Source organism: Nomascus leucogenys, chromosome 7b, assembly GCF_006542625.1.
Source record: "Nomascus leucogenys isolate Asia chromosome 7b, Asia_NLE_v1, whole genome shotgun sequence".
NCBI classification, from domain to species: Eukaryota; Metazoa; Chordata; class Mammalia; order Primates; family Hylobatidae; genus Nomascus; species Nomascus leucogenys.
Window position 1 is genome coordinate 46,486,481 of NC_044387.1, and position 18,571 is coordinate 46,505,051.

The 18,571-nt window shown below is 59.5% G+C and overlaps 1 protein-coding gene across 4 annotated transcripts in view; it reads left to right on the forward strand.

Moving 5' to 3' along the window:
- The window catches only part of TXNRD2 (thioredoxin reductase 2), a 72,684-nt gene extending 56,747 nt beyond the window's left edge, over positions 1-15,937 (forward strand). For 2 of the 4 annotated variants that reach the window (XM_003280362.4, XM_012508148.2), the window contains exons 12-18: positions 8,032-8,168; positions 10,749-10,844; positions 11,195-11,287; positions 13,030-13,101; positions 13,280-13,377; positions 14,224-14,418; positions 15,653-15,937. In XM_003280362.4, the coding sequence (XP_003280410.1) occupies positions 8,032-8,168; positions 10,749-10,844; positions 11,195-11,287; positions 13,030-13,101; positions 13,280-13,377; positions 14,224-14,347 (620 nt within the window). In that variant the 3' untranslated portion in view covers positions 14,348-14,418; positions 15,653-15,937. Of the gene's footprint in view, positions 1-8,031; positions 8,169-10,748; positions 10,912-11,194; positions 11,288-13,029; positions 13,102-13,279; positions 13,378-14,223 lie in introns of all 4 variants that reach the window. The other 2 variants (XM_030815829.1, XM_030815828.1) reach the window with 2 other exon arrangements.
- The last annotated feature ends 2,634 nt before the right edge of the window (positions 15,938-18,571 follow it).

An 18,571-nucleotide genomic window follows, 5' to 3' on the forward strand; every position in this document is an offset into this window, starting at 1 on the left:
GAGGGTGGCCACGGGTCTGCCTGGGGCATTGTGATATGGCAGGTGAGACGAGACCCAGGGAAGGAATCCGTCTGGATCTTACCCCAGCCACTGAAGCCATTTCCTCTTTGGGCTTTCTCTTAGATAACTCAGAGACGTCCACCTGTGTGTAAACCAGCATCAGAGCCTGAAACACAGCATGCATGGAGCGTGGGAGCTTGGCTTCCCGGCTTCCTCTTGGCACCACACAGAGGCCACCCCCACAAGCTGCCTGTGTATAGTCTGTCCCACGTGGCACGTGTGCCTGGACCACAGCCGGAGAGACTGGGGTACCCAGGAGATGATGATGGGGGCTGGCGGTGCCCAGGAGGGGAGCTGTTGCCAGGGTGGGCTGCAGCCCGGGGCTCCTCTCTCCACCCAGGCACTGTTTGCTGGCATGTACGTGGCAGGCAACTGTCTTTGCTCAGCTGTGCTCGGCTGATGGCTCCCATACACCGCAGACTCAGCTACACAAGTCCCTGCGGATTGTCCCTCTGTTGAGTGCCAGGCAGCAGGAAAGGGCAGAAAGCAAGAACCAAGCCCCTGAGGCTGGGCATGGGTGGGAGCATCCCAAGCCTGGTGAGAGGGAAGGGGCGGCTCCTCCTGGATACCCTCCGTGCTGGTGTGGGTGCAGCTGGGGCTTAGGGGCCACAGTGGGTGTGGATGCTGCCTGGGCGAGGGGGCTGCGGTGGGCCCATCAGGACTGCTCTCAGGGATGAGCCTTGCTGCACCTGCGTGAAACCAAGTTTGTGGCTATGCTCTTCCCGGTGGGGATGGGCCCAGCAGTGACCCTGGCATCCACACGCCTCCATGCTCTCAGGGTGGCGTGGCCATCCCTGAGCAGGTGACATGGATCAAATGCCTCTCTTTGATAGTCTAACACCTTTTTATTTTAGTGCAAATTTAGCTTGTAATTAATGACATCAAGAAAGACTCAAATCTGCCTGCATGTGAGTTTGGTATTTTTTGAAGTGGGGCCAAGATGAACGTTCATGGAGCTCTTCCTATGAACGGTGGCTGCAGCCTTCCCCTCCACGCCATGTGGCCCCAGTCGTGCGCTGCTGCTCCTGAGACAGCACTGTTGGCTCAGCCCTAGCTCATGGTGGTGCTAACACCTCACAGAGGCCAGGCCAGAGTAGCATGAGGCAGCGCCCTGTGCTTACCCACCAGCCTGGTGTCCCACACTTGGCTTGAGGGCTAGTTCACACTCATGTCCAGAGCCCACAGCTATCTGACAGGCCAGCCGGCACCTGCATACATGGATGCCGAGCTGGGTCTTGTTACCATGTCAAATTCAGTACTTACGGTTAGAACTGAGTGGAAACCAATAAAAAAGAACAACATGGTGAAAAGTCTTCTAGAGATAGGTCAGCACCATTTATGCATATTACCATGCACCCTCTAATGTCTGCAGGTGCCCTGGGGCAGCCAACCTGTTACAATTGCAATTATGCTAACAATTGTTAAAGGGCCGGGTGAGGTGGCTCATGCCTTGTAATCCCAACACTTTGGAATGCCAAGGTGGGAGGATCATTTGAGCCCAGGAGTTCAAGACCAGCCTGAGCAACAGAGTGAAACCTCTTTTCAAATAATTAATAATAATAATAATAATTTTTGTTTGTTTGTTTGTTTTTGAGACGGTGTCTAGCTCTGTTGCCCGGGTTGGAGTGCAGGGGCGTGATCTGGCTCACTGCAACCTCAGCCTCCCGGGTTCAAGCAATTCTCCTGCCTCAGCCTCCCAAGTAGCTGGGATTACAGGCACCCGCCATCACGCCCAGCTAATTTTTGTATTTTTAGTAGAGACAGGGTTTCACTGTGTTAGCCAGGCTGGTCTCAAATTCCTGACATCATGATCCGCCCTCCTCGGCCTCCCAAAGTGCTGGGATTACAGGTGTGAGCCACTGCGCCCGGTCTAATAATAACTGTTAAAGCAATAATGACCACTCGTCACAGAGCACACTCCTTCCTGGGGGTCCTCTGGGCCTGAGCTGGGACTCCAAGGCTGACTGTGGGGTCTTACGCATCATAATGCACATAGGCAGCTTGAATAGGAAAGGCCCTTATGCTGCCTGCGGGGAAGCTCACCCCCACCCACCGAGGAGCTGCCCTGGGTATGAGACACCCCTGGGATGGCCTAGGGGTCCCTGGTGGTTGCTGGCAGTCACAGCGAGTGGCCAATCAGGTCCCATTGAGGCCCAGGGGCTCACTCATTTATTCAACTAACATGGCATCTCTATGGGACCTGAGGCCAGCAGGGCAGGTGCGTCCCCTTCCCCCTGGTGGGCTCATAGCTGCAGGTAGGGGCTTGGGGCTCATTGAGAAGGGATGATTCCAGAAAAAAAAAAAAGAAGATAAATATTTTTAAAAAATAAGCTTTAAGAATCTAACTCCAGTTCCAAAGGCATACGCTCCTCTGTGCCTGGTCCAAGGTGCCTCATTGGGGCAAGTGGCAGGCCAGGCCCCGTGAGAGTGGCTGGCTCTGGGGGCCACATGCCTCATGAGACAGTCGCCAGGTGGCCCACAGGGCCTGTGTGTGAAGCCATGCCTGCCTCGCATTGCCCACCAGCCCTGGAGCCTCCCACTCCCACACCCTCGTCCTCAGGCTCAGTGCTTGGCCCTGGCTGCCTCTGTCTGGATCACAGCCACTGGCTCACCCTGCTGTACTCCTGCTGGCACTTACCTCTCACCTGGAGCGCCGCCTCCTTGCTCTTCTCTTGGGAACATGTGTCCCAGGCGGGCGTGAAATCAGAGGGCATGCCTGTTCTTCCCATCACGGATGAGAGAGCGCATGATACTGCATGCGGCTGGCCGTCCCCGTGTCGCTGTGTCCATCAGAATAGGTGGGAGTGACCCATGGTGACTGTGTGGGTGGTTTTTGGGCTTCAGCCTTCTCTGGTCCCTCCTTGGGGCCAGACTGGCTGGACAAGCATGGTGGCTGCCCTCCATCTCCTGGGCCATTGACAGCAGCTGGTGGGGCTCTCATTGTGATCAGAGGAGGGCTGCCCTGCACAGCTGTTCCCAGCACTGGCCACATACGGAGATGGGTTGTCCTGCGTCAGGGGTGCTGTGCTGCTGGGCCTGGGGCTGGAGGCAGTTCCGGGCTGCAGAAGTGCTCAGCCCAGTGCTTCCTGAGTGTCAGTGTTGTGGGCCAACCACACATACACATAGGAAGTGAGAACGTCCATTTGTACCTGGAATTACTATTTTTTTGGCAGAAGGACAAACTTTGTTGGGCCCATCAGCCCCAATTCTGAACCAAGTCTGTTGGGCAGCAGTGAGACCCACTTTGCTACCGGCAGAGGCATCTCTGCAGTGGCAGGTTTGCCAACGTGCCAGCGGTTGCCATCTCTGAAGGGACGTTCCTTGGGGCTTGTGGCCGTACTCTGCACCACGGTCAGCAACTCCTCTTTGCCTTATATGTAGTGGGCATGGCCTGCCTTCAGGATGGCTGGTCAGTTCGGCTACCTCTGGCTCTCACGCTGACCACAGCTCTGTTGGCTGAGATGATCATCTTGGAGGGCAGCTTCATGTAAGTCTTCCTGGTTTCCGGGCTAGGGGAGGTGACTGCGGTGTAGTTCTCAAAGGCCCAGGCCAACAAGTTCCAGTCTCAGCCTCTCCTCCAGGCAGCGCTTGATGGTACAGCTGTGGTGCCTGCAGGGAGGACGCTGCCGACGTCGAGCTGGGCCCTCTTGCTACAGTACACAAACACAAAGTGGCCCGTGTGGAGGCCCTTGGTGGTGATAGACAGCTCTGTCTGCTGCTTAAACTGGTGTGGATCCTGGAGACCATCTCAGCAGAGGGATGTCCTTCAAGGTGCCCCTGATGTAGCTGTGCCGCTCAGCTAAGTCCACAGCATGCAGGCCTATGAGCCCTCGTGCTTCATGTGCACAAGGAACACAGAGCTGGCGCCCTTCCTCTGCCCATGAATCCCGTGGCCCACGACTGCTCATGAGTGCAGCCTGAAGAGCTGTACCTGGAATTTTAATGCCCTTGTTGTTTGCAGAAAATATGCCAGAGTGTCATGTATCCATTACGTAATAAGCTCTTACAAAGCAGGAACATGGTGAAGATGTCTATAAATGCATGAGAAAAGGCAGGAACTGGCAATTTACAAAAGAGGAAATACAGTTCATAAACACGTGGCCAAAAATTACTTCATCTTACTAGTCATCAAAGAAGTGCAAATTAAAGCAGCATGACAGAGAGCGCTGTGCGCCGCCGCCCAGGAAGGAACAGAGTCTAAGGACTGCCCTGCACCCGGAAGCCCCCACTCAGCTGGCCGCCCTTCCTCTGAGGATCTGCCCCAGGAACTCAACTGACACATGGCAAGCCGGTGCCCCAGGTCTCCATCCTGGTGATGTCTAGGAAGCAGAGACTCGAGAGCGCCTGTCCTACCCCAGGAGGGGCCATTCAGCAGCACTTGGCAAACGCTGCACTGGGCGCTCAAAAGCCAAGGCTGCGAGGACGGAGCTGCAGGGAACACAGAGCCGCCCCATGGGGAGGTCTGCAGTGGGCCACAGGCACAGCTGGGAAAGCTCTGAGCACAACATGCAGGGCGAAAGACACCAGTGCAGGTGCCCTTCTTTCCCCGAATGGCCTGAGTGGTGCACATTTATCCTGGTGTAGGAGGGAAATGGTGGGGAGCTGACTGGGCACAGCCACCTGCATCCTGCTGCTCACACCATTCGGGCCCCACTGGGTCCCCACCTCGGCACGAGTCGTCCAACCTCCTGCAGGGCTCCAGGCCTGAGCCAGTAGGGCCTAGGACACCTGATTGGCTGTCCAGCACCAGCAGGGCAATCTGGCCCTTCTTTGGCCACTGCCCAGTCCTTTGCTCAGCAAGACCCATAGTGGGGCTCAGGGCCTGGTGTCCTGCCGTCAGGGCTGGCCACAGCTGGGGACATGGCCCCACCCAAGTGGAGCTGGCCTCTTCCCTGCACCCACTCCCAGCCACGTCCCACTGGCCCAGCTTCTAACCCCACTGTGCCCTCGGCTGCCCTCCTCAGGGCTGAGCCTGCTGCCTGCCACAGGCCACTCACTCTTCTTTTGCTGTTCATTCCCGAAGGGCTCTGGAGTCCCTGCGGGTCCAAGCGTGTCTGTGCCGCGCAGCCCACTCTCCCCTGGCCATCCAGCCTGCCCAGCTGTCATGCTTTTCACATTAGTGGTTCCATTACATTCCCACCGACTTCCCAGAGTGATCCACACAGCATGTGCGGAAGAGTCCTGGGTTTGGATGGGCCACCTAGTTCCATGCCTCTTTTATTTCTTGCGACTACTTTTAAATTTATCTTTATTTCCTTCGGGACCTGGGGACAGGGTTTGGTCAGCACCTGCAAGGTCTATAGTCACCATAGTTACCATGAGGAACATGATAAGTGCTCTTGGCTTCCCAGGACCAGCCAGGCAAGCATGCAGAGGAGAGTGTGGGTGCAGCGTCAGATGTTCTGTTCCGGCATGGAGCAGGCACCAGGAAGTGCTGGGCCTGGTGGGCTGGACACCAGGTCGGAGAGGGACCAGACGGCTGAGCGTGAGCCCCCTGCCTGCAGGGACCACGGCCCCTCCTTCATGCCCCAGCCCTGCCCATGGGGCCCAGCTCCTTCCTCTGATGTGGGCTGGCATCCCCTGTGTCTGGGCTGATCCCTGACCGGTGCCAGCCCTCCCGGCACCCAATTCCTGCAGCTGAGCAGAGCACAGAGGCTGGAGCCGGCCTCCCGCAAGCTGGCTTAGCCAAGTTGGTATGTTTTGACTCCCGCCCTGGGACAGCAGCTGGAGACTTAAGGGTTCCCTCTCACGGGAGCTTCAGCTTCCAGATGCTTAGGTGGGCGCCACCCGCATACCGGCCAGCAGCTGGTTTGTCCCAGCCACGATGAGCAGGGGAGCTATGCTTTTGACGCCAAATCGCCTTTGCCATCGGTGGATCATCCTGAGCCCCTGGGAGCCTAGAGCAGCTGGGGTTGGGAGGGAAAAGCTGCTGTGGCCGCCCGCTGGCCTGGCAAAACCACACTCATCTGAGTTAGGGGAGAAAGGGACCTCTGCTGGCTGTTCAGCGGTGAAGAGACCCATGCGGTGCCCTCTCTCCAGGCCCCAGGCTGTGTGGAGACTTGCGGGGGCAGCTGTGCTGACCCCCTGGACTGGCCATCCCCTGCCCCTCTTGGCCTTTGCACCCAAGAGCAGGATCAGCTGAGCCAGCTGCCCCCTAGAATGGGCATGGTGTAGTTTGGATGCTGCCCCTTAGCTCAGCACCCCTTGGCCCTGAGGTCTCTAGGCTGGGGCTGTGTGCCAGGCAGCCACGAGGGGCTGCAGCACGGAGCAAGCGGGAGACCTGGCTGCTAGCTCTGCTCATTTGGCCCTCTACTACTGGGTTGAGGGGGCTTGCTTTCTCCTAATGGGGAGAGACCTTCAAGCCCTACCTGGGCAGAGGGCCAGATCCCAGGACTTGAGCATTGTTGGGGTACAGTCTAGGGTGTGGCTGTCTCCTCTTCAGCTTGTCCAGATAGGGAGGAGGCTGTCGGGAGCCAGCAGGTGTCCCTTGAAGGAGGCCCCTCTGGACTCTTGAGGCCTGGGAGCTGATGGGTCTCACTGCCTGATGGTATCAGGCTGCGGTGCTGCAGACAGATGCAGGGAGGCCAGGCAGGCCAGGTGCCAACAGCTCCCCACAAAGGGCTGGTTTCTCTGATGAAGTCAGTACCAGAGCCATTGGCACTGTGCTGGTGGCCCTGCAGCAGGGCCTGAGGCCTGGGCATGTGGAAGATTCTGGAGTCCCACGCTTAGCACTCTTTGATGTCAGGGAGCCCCAGCATTGGCATGTGCCTCTTCCTTTCCCGCGTGCCAGGAACCAGTCTAAGGCCGACCCCACTTTCCACGGGTGGCACCCCTGCCTTGTCTCCTGTGCCGGCTGTCATCTGACCAGTGTCCGTTTCAGACCTGCCTGCCACCTCCTGCAGAGGCCAGGAGCCCTTCTACGCTGCTGGTGCTTCACGTTTGGCCAGTTCTAAGTGGACATTCTTTTTTCTTGAGACAGAGTCTCACTCTGTCGCCCAGGCTGAAGTGCACTGGTGTGATCTTGGCTCACTGCAACCTCCACCTCCCGGGTTCAAGCAATTCTCATGCCGCACCCTCCCAAGTAGCTGGGATTACAGGTGCACACCACCACACCCAGCTAATTTTTGTATTTTTAGTAGAGACAGGGTTTCTTTTCTTTTCTTTTCTTTTTTCTTTTTTTTTTTTTTTGAGACAGAGTCTCGCTGTCGCACAGGCTGGAGTGCAGTGGCACGATCTCAGCTCACTGCAGGCTCCGCCCCCAGGGTTCACGCCATTCTCCTGCCTCAGCCTCCAGGGTAGCTGGGACTACAGGCGCCCGCCACCATGCCCGGCTAATTTTTTGTATTTTTAGTAGAGACGGGGTTTCACTGTATTAGCCAGGATGGTCTCGATCTCCTGACCTCGTGATCTGCCTGCCTCGGCCTCCCAAAGTGCTGGGATTACAGGCATGAGCCACCGCGCCCAAGCCTTTTTTTATTTTTTTATTTTTTGAGGCAGAGTTTTGCTCTTGTTGCCCAGGCTGGAGCGCAATGATGCAATCTCAGCTCACTGCAGCCTCCGCCTCCTGGGTTCAAGTGATTCAGCCTCCCGAGTAGCTGGGACTATAGCTGTGCACCACTATACCTAGGTCATTTTGTATTTTTAGTAGAGATGGGGTTTCACCATGTTGGCCAGGCTGGTTTTGAACTCCAGACCTCAGGTGATCCACTTGCCTCGGCCTCCCAGTGTTGGGATTACAGGCGTGAGCCATCGCACCTGGCCGAGACAGGGGTTCATCATGTTGGCCAGGCTGGTCTCGAACTCCTGACCTCAGGTGATTTGCCCACCTCATCCTCCTACAGTGCTGCGATTACAGGCACGAGCCACTGCACTCGGTCTCTAAGTGGACATTCTGAGAAATAGTTTAAACCCAACGGCCGTAGGTTGAAGCCACTGAAGATGACATTTCAGCCCCCTCTCTGTTTCCTTCAGGTCGAGTCCCAGACACCAGAAGTCTGAATTTGGAGAAGGCTGGGGTAGATACTAGCCCCGACACTCAGAAGATCCTGGTGGACTCCCGGGAAGCCACCTCTGTGCCCCACATCTATGCCATTGGTGACGTGGTGGAGGTACGGCATGCATCCTGGGACCAGGGCCCCTGCCCCTGCCTGCCCCACCACCCCTGCTCGCTGGGCTCCGGCTGCTGCCGTCCTGTGGGAGAGAAACGACACTTTCTCTGATCACAGAGGCTCTGGGTCAAACCCCGGGGCCAGCCTGTCTGGAGTTCTGGGGCAACCTGGACATGGGCCTCGGCTCTCTGCCTTTCCTTTCTGTGACGGGAGTATGGATGGTCTAAAGACAGCTGCAAGCACCAGCAGCAGATGCCTGCTGGGAATGGGGCGTGGGTCAGCTCTGCACGCAGGCCCCAACCCCCGGCAGGTAGGCTAGAGCCATAGGCTTAGAAATGCCACCGTGGCCTTGGGGCCGTCCTGTCCCCACAGGGTTGAGAGGCAGGTCCAGTTTGGGCCCACCTGGCCCCGCCCTCCCCACCTCAGTATCCTCTGGCTTGCCTCTCTGGGCGTCACACCGGGGCAGGTCCTTTGTTCTCAGCTGCTGCTGTGAAGTGGAGACCAGCGCCAGTCTTTCCTGGGTGGGGGCTCTGGAGCCCTCCTTACCCATGGCCCCAGTAAGGGACCTGGGTGGTCAGTCTTGGGATGCTGCACCCCGGCAGCCTCAGGAGTGCTTGGCCTGTCCTGCATGTGTCCAGCGCCTGCTGCTGAAAGTGGCTCTGGAGGGTCCCTGAGAGCTTCTTTGTAGTGAGACCTGTCATTGTCAGCGTGCTGGGGCTGTGGTACCAAATCCCCACACACGGGTGGCCCAGAACAACAGACATGGATTCTCTCACGTTTGGGGGCAGTAGTCTGAAATCAAAGTGTCAGCTGGGGCTGGGTGCAGTGTCGTAATCTCAGCACTTTGGGACGCCGAGGCAGGCAGATTAGTTGAGGTCAGGAGTTCAAGACCAGCCTAGCCAACATGGTGAAACCGTCTCTACTAAAAAAATACAAAAATTAGCCAGGCGTGGTGGCACGTATCTGTAATCCCAGCTACCTAGGAGGCTGAGGCAGGAGAATCATTTGAACTCGGGAGGAGGAAGGCGGAGGTTACCGTGAGCCAAGATCGTGCCACTGCACTCCAGCCTGGGTGACAGCGAGACTCCATCTCAGAAAGTGTCAGCTGGGCCACGTTCCCTCAGAAGCCTCTCGGGTAGGACGCCCCAGGCGTCCCTCGGGTTGTGGCTATATCACTCCTCTCTCTGCCTCATCGTCATGTGACAGTCTCCTGGGTGTGTCTCTGGGCCGTGATTTGCCTCTTACAGTTTCTCTGCCATTGGATTTAGGGTCCACCCTAATCCAGGATGACTTCATCTCCATCGTTACCTTAATTATATCTGCAAAGATCTTATTTCCAAATGAGGTCACACTCTGAGGCTCCAGGCAGACCCTGCTGGGTCCTGTAGGGCCCATCTAGCCGTCCCGATTGTGTGGACAGAGCATGTGGCTCCATGTGCCTCAGCCACCCTGCAGCCCCAGCTTGCTTAGCTGGATGGTTCAGCTGCTCAGTGATTTCTGCAAGTGCAGCCTCTGCCTGTGGACCATATAGGTGGAGTGGTCTCTGACTGCAGGGTCTGTTGCATCCTGTGGGCACTGCACCCTGAGATAGCGCCATGTGCATCTCTCTGCACAGCAGGAAGCCTCCCTTCTGTCTGGGAATCTGAGTTTTCCCTCTGTAAGTGTGTAGCTCCCAGGCTCCTGTGTTGGAAACTGGAACATTTCAAACTGTTTTGCCAGAAATGCATGGCGCACACAAAGGCATTCTTTATTTAAACATTAAATCCACTCTGTCAGAAAGGTCATTCTGAATAGTCCAAAGAGTTAACACCCAACCAGTGGTCCCTTGAGCGGCTGGGAAGAGCCCGTGGGCGGGGCGGGGGCTATTGTTTAATGAGATGTTGTGTGCTGTGCGCTGCCGGGATGTTTCCGTAGTTAGTCAGGCCTGCTGGAATGCGCAGGCTGCGCTCTGAGTTTATCTCCACGGATCTCTATGCATTTCTGGAATGCCAAACAACATCTGCATTTCCTGCTGCCAAGGTGATTGGCAGCCCGTCCCAGAGGACGGTGCTGGAACCCCCAAGGCCAGGCACACCCTGGGACGGAGGGATCTCCAGCACAGCGACATTCTGATTTGGAATTTGTTATGGACTGTGACGTGCAGGTCAAGCTGCACATCAGGAGCACATGGAATGCTTTGGGGTCCCTTTTTAGCCGGGGATTCTGGTGAATGAAAACGGTAGCAGGGGCTCTTTTGAGCTTGGTCATGGGGCAGCCCTCCGAGGTCGGCAATGTGCAGAAGGGGTTTGGAGAGAAGGCTTGAGCGTATGAGGGTGGCACGGCCAGCCTCATTAACAGCGGACTCCTTTCCCAGGGCAGGGTGGAGGGCAGCAAACAGGAGAATGAACAACCTACCTAGGTCCCTGGGATGCCCCGCAGGAGGACGAGCTCTAGGGGGATGCTGTACGTCACCGTGCTCGGTGCCAGTGTTGGGGATTTTCTAAAGGGAGATGCCCACTCAGAGGGCAAAGGGTGATGGCATGGGGGCTGCATATAACCCCGGACATGGTGCTGACGTGGTCCCCCTTTGCCTTCCCTAAGGGGCGGCCTGAGCTGACACCCACAGCGATCATGGCCGGGAGGCTCCTGGTGCAGCGGCTTTTCGGCAGGTCCTCAGATCTGATGGACTACGACAATGTGAGTTCTCTAGCAGGACGCCACGTGCAGCCCGGGAGAGGCCGAGTTCGAGGCTACCTCTTCTGGGGTGAGGGGCCTTTGTGCGCTGTGTGTCTGCATGTAGGTGTGGGCATGCATGTGTGTGCGCTTATGCGGGTGTGTTGTGCACACGTGTGTGTGCAAGCATGTGTGTGGGGGTCAGTTCTGAGAGTGTGGCACAGGCGCGGGCAGGTGAGTCGCCTACTGTGCTTGCAGCCTGCTCTGGGCGCATCTGGTCCTGGTCTGTGATCACTGCTCTTTGTGTCACATGCAGTGGGGAACTTCGGTTTTGGGGGCCCAAGGGCCCTCCCTGACTCCAGACCTGCTTTCAGGTTCCCACGACTGTCTTCACCCCGCTGGAGTATGGCTGTGTGGGGCTGTCCGAGGAGGAGGCAGTGGCTCGCCACGGGCAGGAGCATGTTGAGGTGAGGCCCGGGAGCAGCACAGCTGAGGACAGTGGCGACTCCGCGACCTCGCCCCACGCTCTGGGCGGAGGCCTTGTGAGCAGGGCGCCAAGGTCTCTCCTTTCCAGGGGCCCTGAGCAGTGGCTGTGTGTAGCGGGAAGGGACATGTTGGGGGCAGCCTCAGAAGCGGGGGTGCCTGGGCTTTGGCAGCCTTGGGGTGACTGGGCTTAGGTGCCTCTGGTCTCTGCCACCATGTGTCACAGCAGTGAGGGGAACGCCCTTGGCTGCCTTGTTCTGAGGGCAAGGAGAAGCCCTGTGGCCCAGAAGCCCCCAGCCCCACCCCAGCCATGCTGCAGGGGTGCCCAGCACCAGCAGGGTCAGCACCATGGTGCCACCCGCTCCCCTGCTGAGGTCAGCTGAGCGCTGGCCCCACTCCAGCACCCAGCTGCTTGTCCCTGAAAGCACCAGGGCCCCGAAGGTGCCTCTGTGCTGTCCCCACCTTGCAGGGCCGTGAATCTCACTCTACCCAGAAAGGTTTCTCCCAGGGGCCTCCGACCTCTGCTTCCACCCCCACCCCCCCACCACCCTGCACCTCGTCTTCCTGGACTGCCCAGGGTTTCTCCCAGGCGAGAGCCCCCCGCCCCGCCGCCCCTACCACATCCTGACACCCATCCTCTTCCAGCTTCTTCCAGGCTCAGGCACTCACCCTGGAGGAAAGGGGTTTTCATCGAGCAAGGCTGCTTTGGGGGTCTGCTCTGGCAGGTGGCTGTGGCTCCGGGGTGGCCTGGAAGGATGCGGGGGCTCTGAAGCCTGCCGGGCCATGGTAGCTGGAAGCCTTCGGTGCGGTTTCATCTTGCTGCCGCGGCAGCTTGCAGGCACCCAGAGAAACCGGAGCCTGCGGCCTGGGCGGTGGGGCCTGTGGCCTTTGGGGATGAGTCACTGGGCTCCAGGGCTGGCCCCTTCCCCCTGTACCCCAGAACTCTCCATCAACAGGACGGGCCTGACAGGCCAGCCTTCCCCGAGGCACTTTATTTGCTATTTTTGTTTGATTCATCACAAGTGCGCTGGGACATATGTTCCTGGCATTTTATAATGTTGTTTTATGTTTCACGATGTTGAATGGCCAAATACTCTTTGTTTGTTTTCTTTTCAATTCTGTCTTAGTTAGAACAATATTCTCTGAAGTTCCATTAATTAATAATGGCTGTGCAGCACATGTGAGGGCCCCACTCATTTTTTACTTGGCCGCAGCCCCGGACACGCTGTCGAGCCCTTCAGGGGTGCTGAAAGCCTTTGTCCAACAGCTCCGGCTCCAGTGTGGCCGCAGCGGCCTTGCTCCAGTGAGGGCCAAGCGAGCACCAGGGTGCCTGAGGGAGCCCAGGTGGCTGCCTGCTCACCCATTCTTGTCTCCACCGTTTGTTGTGGGGGAGCTATGTCCACCCAGGTTTGCTGTGTCCGGCCTGGCAGCTTGGATTGCCTGATGCCTGCTCTGCTGCTGTGGTCTGTGGGGGTCCCAGGCCTGGGTGGGAGAGGGTCTGTCCTGCAGAGCATGGCTCCAGCCACTGGCTGTCTGCACATAAGAGGGCCTGCACACACCCCATGGCCAGCCAAGCCCTCATCCCCATCCCAGACCAGACCTTCAGACCAGATGGATGGTTCCTGCCCGCCATGACCCTGCCTGGCCCATGCAGCCTGTGGGAGCTGCAGGTGCCACGAGGTTTGTTTGTCCCAGCACTGATCCAGGGTTGGTATCCTGTCCTCAGGTCTATCACGCCCATTATAAACCACTGGAGTTCACGGTGGCTGGACGGGATGCATCCCAGTGTTATGTAAAGGTGAGCATCCCTGTGGCCCAGCGTGCTGAGGATGAGAGGGAGGGTGGTAAAGAGCCTGGCAGGGTGAACATCCGAGGACTGGCCCCACTCATGCCCCCCAGGCAGGGTGCAGGGTGGATGCAGGGTGGACACAACCCAGCCCCCTCCTGGGCTGGTGGCTGAGATGTGCGGCTTTCAGATGGTGTGCCTGAGGGAGCCCCCGCAGCTGGTGCTGGGCCTGCACTTCCTTGGCCCCAACGCAGGCGAAGTTACTCAGGGATTTGCTCTGGGGATCAAGTAAGTCCCGAGGAATGCAGGCCACGATGCGATGCGCAGCCGGGTGTCCCTCGAGTGCTGGCAGTCCTACAGTGGAGAGCTGCTGCCACTCTTGCTGCATTTATGTGGCCTTCGCGGGTTTGCAGCAGAGATTCCTCAGGCCCCTCCTCAGACAGGGCGGGTTTCAGGGGGACAAGAGGTGGCTCTGCCCCAGCCAGATGCTGTTGAGCCAGCCAGAGCCAGGTGAGGTGTCCCCTGTGGCCCTAGGGCCCTTGCCCACCTGGCCAAGCACCACGCCACCATGAGCAGAGTGCCAGTGCCTGGAGAGCCACCCCAGGGCTGCTGTGTGTCTTCTGGAGCTGGGGCCATTGCCTGGGTCTTGGGCTCAGGCAGTGTGTTTTCAGGGTCCCGGGGTCAAAGGAAGCCCTGGCAGAGGCTCTGGGTGGGTTGACAGGGGTAGTTGGAGGTTGAGACATTGTGCATGGCCTGAGAGATGTGGCTGGCTGGATGTGGGGCCTGGGGGGTGGTGGTGTGGTGAGGCCAGGATGCGCTGTCTGTGGGTAAAGCAGAGAGCGGAGGCCTAAGGCAGGACTGTGCCTAGGGGCGGAGAATGGAACAGCAGGAAGCCAAGCCAGGGCAAGCCAGGGCGTGGCTGGGTTGGAGGTGGGCTGGACGAGCACTAGGCATCTGCTGGAGGGAGGTAGACGGCACCCACGGGTGTGGGCAGGGGTCCTGGCTGCTGGCTGGGGGTCAGGGGACAGCGAGGAGACCAGCAGCCTCTGAGGCCCTCCTCTTCCCAGGGATGGGATGCTGTGGACCCCCCTCCCTATGCTGACCCCGCCTGCCTCCCCCATCCCCCATGTGCAGGTGTGGGGCCTCCTATGTGCAGGTGATGCGGACCGTGGGTATCCATCCCACATGCTCTGAGGAGGTAGTCAAGCTGCGCGTCTCCAAGCGCTCAGGCCTGGACCCCACGGTGACAGGCTGCTGAGGGTAAACGCCATCCCTGCAGGCCAGGGCACACGGTGCGCCCACCGCCAGCTCCTCAGAGGCCAGACCCAGGTATGCAGGTGGGGCTGGCTCTGTTTGAGGACAGGGCACGTGGCAGGGTGCAGGAGCCCTGGCCATGGGCTCCCTCCAGGTGTATACAGCAAGGCTACACCTGCCACGCCACCCAGAACAGGGGTGCTCCATCCTGTAACCAGGCCACAGTGGTGACAGGCAGGAGGGGAAGTCCCCAAGGGCCCAAACCTCCCCGGGGAACCCCAGACCCCGGCCTGGCCACAGCTGCTCCCCACACACAGGAGGTATCAAGAAACGGGGCTCATCCTTAGCAGCCTATCCCAAGTGGATGTTGGTGTGGAAGGTGTCCCGGGTGGGCTAAAGTCGGGCATCTCAAGTTGCTGCTCCACAGGGGGCTGCAGTTGGGAAGCTGGCCTCCCACAGAGGCCTCCCACCAAGGCCTGACTCCTGCAGAGTTCAGCGCCCGCTCGTTTCTCTGTCTCCCAGAAGGTGGAGACGCTGCCCTGTGGTGGCCGGCCCTGCCCAGCCTGCCCTGCACATCTGGTTCTGTTCCAGCTCTGCAGAGCCAGGCTGACCGGGGGGCTGTTGTTCATCGTGGCCTCTTCTGGGGAGGAAGAAACTGGCGAGGGCTCCTGGCCTCTGCCCCAGGGATGCCTGTGCCAGAGCCCCCTCGCCTCGTGGTCTGACAGTGCATCCTCCGGCCCAGGCTGCAGGGCGGGGGCCGGGGCAGGGTGGGCCCTCAGCCCGTGCCATCCAGCCCACCTGGGGCACCCCCACGGCTGTCAGCCCCTCCCAGGGTTGGGGTGTTTGGGCTCCATCTGTCCCCTGGGGCTGAGATGGAGACCAGGCAGAGCAGTGGGCTCCCCCCAAGATGCCTGTGGACAGGCTCTGGGGTCCTCATGGCACCGAGGGGCTCTGGGGAGGCCTCTCTGGGGGTACTCAGGGCCCCCTGCTTCACTGTGGCCGCCTCCCCCTGGCGGGGCTGCGCTTGATAGGGATAAACAAAGGGCATCCTGAGGAAACTCTTATCAGAACATTACACCTCCCAGAGCTGTTTTGTTAGGAGCCTGCTATAAATTTTTATCATTTCAAAATATTTTTGTAGCACTGCGTCGCTCCCTGTGACGCATCGCCCTGGGGTGGGGCCACTCTCTGCTGGGTTTATTTCTCACCCATCTCCCTTGGGGGTCCCTGGGTGTGGCAGTGGGAGACATAGCTAGGCTGATGTGAGGGGTGGATGGCTGCCCTGTGCTGACCTTCCTGTTGTTGGCAGGACGGCTGCAGGCCAGGTTTGGGGGGCCTCACCCCTCTCCTGGAGCGCCTGTGAGACGGTCAGTGTGGAGCGCAAGTGCTGGACAGGTGGCCCGTGTGCCCCGCAGGGATGGCTGAGGGGACTGTCCACCTCACCCCTGCACCTCTCAGCCTCTGCCGCCGGGCACCCCCCCTAGGTTCCTGGTGCCAGATGATGACGACCTGGGTGGAAACCTACCCTGTGGGCGCCCATGTCCGAGCCCCCTGGCATTTCTGCAATGCAAATAAAGAGGGTGCTTTTTCTGAAGTGTGCTCCGCCTGTGGTGTCCCTGATGGTCCCCCAGGATCGCCCAGGTGGGTGGGGTCCGGCGAGGCCACCAGGCCCCTCTTCAATCGTGAGTAGCTTCCATCCAGGGCAGCCCAGGGTCCACTGGGGCCCCTTGAACCCCCGAGCACAATTCCAAGCAGCCCTGGGCAGAGGGGAACAGACTTGCAGTGCTGGGGACCCCACCTAGGCAGGAGGCAGAGCCGCCCCACCTGCCCCACAGCTGCCTGGCCTCTGGCCTGAAGACACCCACTGAGGGTTTTTCCTGGGACCCTCTGCTTGGGTCTCTGCACCTTGAAGCAAGAAGGGCAGCCCAGTGCCAGGCAGGCTCCTGGGAGGGGCGGCAACACCGGCTTTGTTCTGGAACAGCCCCCCGGCGGGCAGGCCTGTGACAGGAGGTAGCAGGGCTGTGTGAGGCTCTCTGTCCCCGGATGTCAGTCACTTTGCCGGTTTTCCACTGTGGCCCTCCAAGTCAGCTTGTCGGCTGCGTCAGGCTAATCCTGTGCATTGAGGCTTGATGGGCTGGGGAGCGCCTGTCAGTCACTGCCGAGAGACAGCGCTGACAGCCACAGCCGGGCCCTGCATTGTGCTGGGGCTTTAGCTGTGGCTAATCGCGTGTCTTCCTTAAGAAAACATCACTTAGTCTGCCGGCCCGGAGCCCTGGATGGGACCCTGCTTGTCAGCACACAGAGGAATGCCTTTGCGCCTTAATGGGCCTGCAGGAGCCCGACTTGCTGTGTGAAGCGTGCGCATGAGCTCTCAGACGCCCACTTAAGATGCCAAGTGCTGGGCCAGGCCCTCCCACAAGTGCAGCTCCAGATCAGCCATGTCCCATTTAACGCACGGCTGGTGGCATGCCTGGGCCAGATCCTGTGGGTGGGGCTCTCCTCTAGGCCTGCAAGTTTTTTGCCTTGGAGGCACCGCCAGGCTGGGAGGTCAGCCTACACCTGCTGCCTGGGCTCTGGGGGATGGCTCTGGGCAGCAGCCAGGAAGGGGGCAGAGGGCCTGTGGATTCCTTGGCCCTGGGATCAGCCCCTGCCAGGGAGCACGGGGAAAACTTGAAATGGCCTTGGTGCTTTTGTGGTGATGGAGAGGATGCAGCTGTGTGGAGCCCGAGGTACACACTGGGCCGCACTCTGCCGGGAGGGCCTCTCGCCTCCCTGCCCGCCCAGCCAACCAGGAGTGCCTGTTGCTGGTGGTCTGAGAGCCACCCACACGTCCATGTCCCCACTGGCCCCTCCAGGTGGTTTTCCCTGCGTGCCCCTTCTTCCCAGAACACACCGTGTACCGCACACCTGCTCTCTGTGACCTCGGCTCTCCCACGCTGTGTGGCCCATTCAGCTGGCCTGTGCATCCCCTAGGAGGGACCAAAACATCCACCACACACATCCCAGGCAGCCGTGGGTCCTTGGGCTCCTGCTGCACAGGGGCTCATACCCTCCTGGTAAGTGGCGGGCAGGGGTCCAGGCCAGTTTACAAGCAATGGGTGCTGCAGGCGAAGAGCTGCCACAAAGAGGTCAGCACTGCTGCCCCAGGCCCTCTCAGGGCCGGTGCTGAACTGGCAGGCACCTGGCTGCAGACCAGGCCCAGGGGACCCCGCAGGCACTGGCCATCCCCACACCTCACTACTCTGGTGGGACACTGGCCCGGAGCCCCCACCCAGGTAGCTGCACAGCCAGGGCAGGAACCAGGGCCCAGCAGGGCGATGTGGGCAAAGTGGCCGCTCTCGCAGGCTCCCTTGCCCAGGGCGGGACCAGTGTGCTGGGCCAACAGTGGTTTCGATCCTGTGTTTCCCTGGGGATGGCCCAGGGAGTGCAGGGTGGAGCCAGAGCAGGGTGCTCTCCACCTGGCCCCGGGGCCGCCTTCCCATGTTTTTATGGTGCAATGAAAATATGATTTTAATTCCTCAGATTGTTCTGTAAAACCTGCAATTACCCCCAGCAACGTCCTCCACACTTATGCTGTGGCACCGGATTTCGCAGACGTGGGAGCAGGAGAAGTGGGCGGGGGTGCTGCCCAGCGAGGCTGAGTGGCCCCTCTCTGCCACACCCTGCATGAGGCAATGTCACCCTCTCCTGCCCCCAACACCCCTGAGTGACAGGCCCCCTGGGTGGTCCACATGCAGGGGAGGGGACACACAGTTATGGAGGGCTTCGAGGGCCAGAGCGAGGCAGCAGGGGAGGGCAGGGCCTGGCAGGGCTCTGAGGAGTGGACAGGGGGTACAGCAGGGGTCATCAGCTCAAGGGGAGGGGTGACTGAGATGCTCAGACTGCAGCCCCCTCCCTGAGCATGCTGCAGCCTTGCTTGGCCCTAGCTTCACTTGGCAGCCATTGGGCGCCTCAGCCCTGCTCTCCTGGCCGTGAGGTGACCTTAGTGCTGGCTAGGCCCTCAGGCAGAGCTGCCCCTGTGACAGCAGCAGCATCAGGCAGGGCTGCAGTTGAGAGCACGTGTTTCCTGGCCTCAGGTTTGGGTTCCTCCCACAGGGTCTTGGCACATGAGCTCACCTCGGCTGACACCTGATTGCCTTACCTGGCCCACGGCCACTCCAGCCCTAGTGCAGCAGCTCGGAGGTGCCACCGGTGCCTGGGCCCTGGTCCCCTCCCCAGGTTGAAGCAG